General features: G+C 39.7%; 1 protein-coding gene across 1 annotated transcript in view; it reads left to right on the top strand.

Moving 5' to 3' along the window:
• The first annotated feature begins 68 nt into the window (after positions 1 to 68).
• The window catches only part of Tmem170b (transmembrane protein 170B), a 30377-nt gene continuing 24555 nt past the window's right edge, over positions 69 to 5890 (top strand). The window contains exon 1 of the mRNA XM_013036496.1: positions 69 to 165. Coding sequence (XP_012891950.1) covers positions 69 to 165 — 97 coding nt within the window. The remainder of the gene's footprint in view (positions 166 to 5890) is intronic.

Genomic DNA, 5890 nt, shown 5'->3' on the forward strand with positions numbered 1-5890 from the left:
CCTCGCAGCCGCCGCCGCCGCCGCCGCCCGGCGTCCCCGGAGAGGGCGGCGGGCGCCCACCGGGGAAGATGAAGGCGGAGGGGGGCGACCACTCCATGATCAACCTGTCGGTGCAGCAGGTCCTGAGCCTCTGGGCCCACGGGACGGTGCTGAGGAACCTCACCGGTAATTTGCTGCGCCCGGGAGGGGGCTGGGGCTGGGGCGGGGGCTGCGGACCGCCCCCTCGCCGCGGTCCGTCCTTCCTCGCGGAGGGTGGGGAGCGCTCCTGCCGCCCCACCTCCCGTGCACCCCGCGTCTGGGCACGGGGAGGGGGGTTAATCCGATCCACGGTGGCATCCGCCATCCCTCGGCGCGGACGGTCCCCGGGAACGTGCACGACCCCCCCTCCCCCCGCTTCCACACCCGGAGCGGGAGACTTAAGCACCGTTAGCATCGGTGTCATTACCGTCCCCTCCCCCTGGCACGCACACGCACACCGCTCCTTTCTTTTGAGATCTCCCCCTCCCACCCCCACCCCTCCTTTTCTGGTTTTACTCTCATTTTCTCTTTTCTGATAAATCTCAACCCAAAGACAAGGATCCACATTGCCCGTGATCTCTGTCTGCTTTGACCGTTCGTTTGTTTTTGTCGACGAGATGACTAAGTAGATTATAACGGGTCAGGTGCTGGGCCAAGGTCTAGTTCATTGGAAGCATGTTAGCTGCATCGGTCTTCTCTCTCCCTCTCGTTTCCTGGGGTCAGTCTGTCTCCAGCCTCAAGTGGCTGCTTCTGAGACATTAAATCATTTTTGTGTAATTCCCTTCATTCATGGAGGCTGTCAGGAGTTGGACTTGTGGAACTATATTCTAACATCACTTTCTCCTTGCTAGAGTGAGCATTTACTGGATACTTGGAGTCTAATCTGTAGGTTTGCTTTGTGGACAGAGTTATGGTGGTGTTATTGTGAAAATGCGCTCTCGGTTCTGAATTTTAATCTACATACAGCCTTTGAGAGTAGTATTCACCAGAAGAAGATGCAATTACAATTTGGTGAGGTTTCCGGGCTTTTTCTCAGAAAAACAATCCTAAAATCATGCTCAGGATGTAGCTCTTCGAATAAAGTATTCATTTTAATTCAACATTAATATTTCAAAATCTGTGATGTTTAATTGACTAATAATGTGTATATAACAAGTGCATGCATATGTAAATATAACACATGCATATATATATATATATATATACAAAAAATGATAGAGTTCACAGAAAAGTTCTTCATAGAATTTATATGCCACAAGGATAAGTTTAATGGCACCTATTTTCTTGAAGTAGGAAAATTAAGGTAGATTCCAGATTGATTCATGGTAACCTCACTTTTTAGATGTAATTATTTACACCTTATTTTTACTTTACTTTGTTGTTGTTCTGGTACTGATGCTTGACCTCAGGAAGGGCTGTGAGCCCTTGCTTGGCTTTTGGACACACAGCCACCATGAGCCATTTCTGGCATTTCGATGGTTAATTGGAGATGAATCCTTTGAATTTATGTACCTTGACTAGCCTCAGCATGTAGATCCTCAGATCTCAGCTGCTTGAGTAGTCAAGATTATGGGCCAGGGACCAGAGGGACCTGGTTTGACTTTATATGGTTTTTATAGATCTGAAAAACTAAATTGACATAGAGGCCATTTCATGATTTAGAGATTGACTGCCTTATCCTTTGTATTTAACTATTTACCTACTTTGTCCATGTTTTCATTCAATTCTGCTTTGTATTTACCTACTTTTTTCATATTTCAAGATTATCATTTATGTTTATTAGAGTTAAATGGTAAGGATGTAATAAAAACATGTATTTATATGTGTTAATGACTAGCTTAGTTCATCAAAGAGTTTTTAGAGAAAGTTCATTTTGGGAGTCAGAGAGTAAGTGAAAATTTAAATACTTCTTGGCCAAAGTTAACAATATTTAAAAATACTGTTATTGTGGCTTCCAGTTTCATAAGCCAACTGTTAGATTGACAATAGCAATTACCAACCCAGAGTTAGCTTCAGTTACAGCTCAATGTGATCTTAACAATGGATGGCTTAACATAGGCTTGCTGTTTCATAAAGAATATACTGAACATTCAAAGGTAGAACTAAGGAGGGGCTGGGAAGGTGGCTCAGTGGTAGAGTGCTTCATGCCTGAGTTCCTGGGTTCGATTCCTCAGCACCACATAAGCAAAAAGAAAAAAGCCGGAAGTGGTGCTGTGGCTCAAGTGGTAGAGGGATATCCTTGAGCTGAAGAGCTGAGGGACAGCGCCCAGGCTCAGAGTTCAGGCCCCATGACCGATCCCCCCCCCCAAAAAAAAAGGAAGAACTGAGGAGGGATGGAGGAATGTGGAAACCATTGGGAAATAACTAAGGTTATATGAATAATTCTATGCAAGTGGGTAAAAGTGCCAGAAGGCAAAGGTATGTTTCATAAGCCTATCATTTATTGAGTACACTTTATATGTTATTTCTAATCTTCAGAGCAACTCTAAAAAGTATATTTATGAGAAAACTCAGGAAAATTAAACTGCCCTAAATCAATACATAGCAACTAGCCAGCTGGGCTTCTAGGTAGGCTTACATGTGGTCCTTGGTCTGCAGAAGGCCTTTGAAATCATTTGGGACAGTCGTGTTTCTCAGATGCTTCTCTTTGGCTCTTAGCTGCCATCCTTCTAGCTTCTTGGGTTGAAAATTGTGTATGCTCTAACAAAGATGTTATAAATATGCAAATGAGCCTCGGCCTAGTAAAGGTTGCCCACCACTGCAAGACTCAAATCTTTGCCAATAGTACTCCTTTTTCTTCTATACCATGCTTTTTGTCTGATGTCAAGAATGAGGTTAGAATTCAGGACCTCATGCTTGTGAGGTAGGTACTCTACTACTTGGGTCACACTCAGACCATATTTTGATGTAATTAGTTTGTAGATTAGATCTGGTGGTTTGTTTGTTTGTTTGTTTTTAAACCTGGCCTGACCTATGCTTTCCATGTAGCTGGGGTTATTGGCACATGCCCCAAAGGCTTTGCTTGTTGATTGAGGTGGGTGTTACTAACTTTTTGCCCTAGCTGGCTATAAATCTTAACTTTCCTGATTCCTTAGTAGCTGGAATTAAGTATTTGGCACACAGTAAGTGTGAAATACATGCTTATTGGATTGAATTTTAAAAGCTTTCCACATTGCATTTTTCAGCTATGTCTTGTTGGAATGAATATGCTTATTAATGAGGAATAATATGTTTGAACAACTTTTTTGATAATTGTCTTACATAACTTTAAAACATACACAAACCTATTTAGCACAGTTATATTCTGTGCAAAGTACCACGCTATCATGTTTATTTAATCTTAACTATCTTCAGAGAGATCTTTTTCTTCAGTTTATAAATTCAGACATTGAGGTAGAGTAACTTCTATCCCATACCCAATTAGTGGAAAAGTGATTCTCTTTGGTTCAGATTGTAAGATCTACACTAAGTCAGAAGGCATTTCATTTTACAATAAAGGAGCATAAGGTAAAACCAGACTGACTTGGATTTAAGAAATGACTATGAAACTATTTCAGGAATCATCTGCTTACTTAAATAATAAATGGAAAATGTGCTCTTGTTTCTGTGTTTTTCTTTATACAAACTGAACAAGTCTAATGTTATTCTCTTTGTTATGTCATAGGCAAAGTGGGAAAATATATTGGGCTATTTTATCTGAAACTGACCATTAAAAAGTAGTCTGTATAAAATTACTGACATATATATACATACATGCATATATATGTGTGTGTGTGTGTATATATATGTATATATATATATATATGTATATATACGTCAGTTGTGGGTCCTGAACTCTAGGCCTGGGTGCTGTCCTTCAGCTCAAGGCTAGCACTCTACCACTTGAGCCATAGCACTACTTCTAGCTTTCTTTGCTTATGTGGTGCTGAGGAATCGAACCCAGGGCATCATGCATGCAAAGCAAGCATCCTACTACTGAGCCACCTTCCCAGCCCAAGAAATAACTATTTTAATGATAATGATGTTTAGAAACAACACTATAGAGTTGGAATTGCATTTTGGAAGCCCTGAATTACCATTGTTATCAGTTAAGTGTCAGTTTAATGGCAGAGGCAGGACTAGAGCTAGTGTCTCCTGATTCTTGGTTCTTTGCCTTTTCTTTCTGTCTCCAGTGAGGCTGAGAATGTGAGTGGAACTGCAGTAATCCTCACGTATCCCTGAGGAACACATTCCCTCAGTGGTTGCCTGAGACCACAGATCGTACTGAATCCTATTATGTACTTCTATTCCTACACATGTATTTTAAGGATAACATTTAGCTTACTTTAGGCGCAGTAAGAGATTAACAGTAAAAACTACAACCAAACACTTATAACAATACACTGTGACAAAACTGTCAGTAACACTACTCTTCTGCTTTGGGCTAAGATTAAGAAAAATTAGCTTGGTGCTATTGACTCACACTTAAAATCCTAGCCACTCAGGAGGCTGAGATCTAAGGATTGCGGTTCAAAGCTTGCCCAGGTAAAAAAGTCTGTAAAGTCTGTGAGATTCTATCTCCAGTTAATGACCAAAAAAGCCAGAGTTGGAAACTGGCACTAAGGAGAGAGGGAGAGGAAAAGGGAACAAGTATCTGAACACAATCCTTATGATTCTGCAATTGTTGAGCTGAAAACAGATGGTTCCTTAGTAACTAACAGGTGGGTACGGTACTCAGGGTGGATACTCTGAACCGAGGGGCAATTCATATCTTAACAGACAAGATCCTGTTGTGTTATGCAAAGTGTTAAGCAATTAAGATCGTAGGAATTATTTGTTTCTGAGATTCTGTGTTTAATTTTTTGTTTTAATATTTTTGAATGTCAGATGACTTAGATAACTTAGATAATTTAGACCATAAAACCTCAAGGGAACAATACACTAATTTGTAGCCATTGTCTTTGTAAAAGTTAGGAACCCATATAAATATATCCAGTGTAGAAATCTTACAAGTTTAGTCTTCAGTTTATTTTCTTTCCCCTTTGGGGACACTAGTATGAGGATTCCATGTAAAATAGATTAATCTCCAGTGATCTGTAGATCTTCCTCTGGTCTTGTAATTTCAGGATTCCTAAATTTTTTTTAGACTGTCAATATTCTTTCTTCAGCTTACTGAAGTAGAGAAATAAATGGCTTTCTTTCTTCCTCAAATATGTTTTCTTTTTCTCAATGTGTTTTAAATTCCCACATCTCAATCTAAAAATAGTCAGTATTATGTCCACGTTTTCAATTTTTAGGATAACTTGAATAAAAGAAAACATGTAATAAAGTGTATCCTTTATTTAGTTTTACTTCAAATGATTTATTTCTGACTCAAATTGCTAAGGATTTAGAAAAGAATTTTTACTTAGAAAAAGACATGGTCCTTAAACTTTGGGATAAACACAGAACCAGGTTGGTGCTAGAAAGAGGGATAGTAGGCTCTAAGAGAGTAGAGGCTGAGTTAGATTCATCTCTCTCATCAACAGCAAGTGGGGGAGAGGTGCTCCTTTTCTCTACTCATGGCAAGCATTGAGAGGCTTGGAATTCAAGTTCAGTGAGCAAAAGTTATGTGTGTGTATTTCTATTATACTTATATACATATGTGTGAGTATACAGATGCTTCTTACAGCTTTATATCTTGATAAATCCATTATAGTTGAAAGAGCACTTAGTACTTAGTCTAGCCTACTTTAAATGTGCTCAGAACACTGACATTAGCCCATATTTGGGCAAAATCATCTAACAGAAAGAATGTGCTGAATATCTCATGTAACTTTATTATACATAAAGTAAAAGACTAGAATGGTTGTATGCATATATTTTTTTTAATTTATTTTATTTGTGAACATAC

Source organism: Dipodomys ordii, unplaced genomic scaffold, assembly GCF_000151885.1.
Source record: "Dipodomys ordii isolate 6190 unplaced genomic scaffold, Dord_2.0 Scaffold296, whole genome shotgun sequence".
Taxonomy (NCBI): Eukaryota; Metazoa; Chordata; class Mammalia; order Rodentia; family Heteromyidae; genus Dipodomys; species Dipodomys ordii.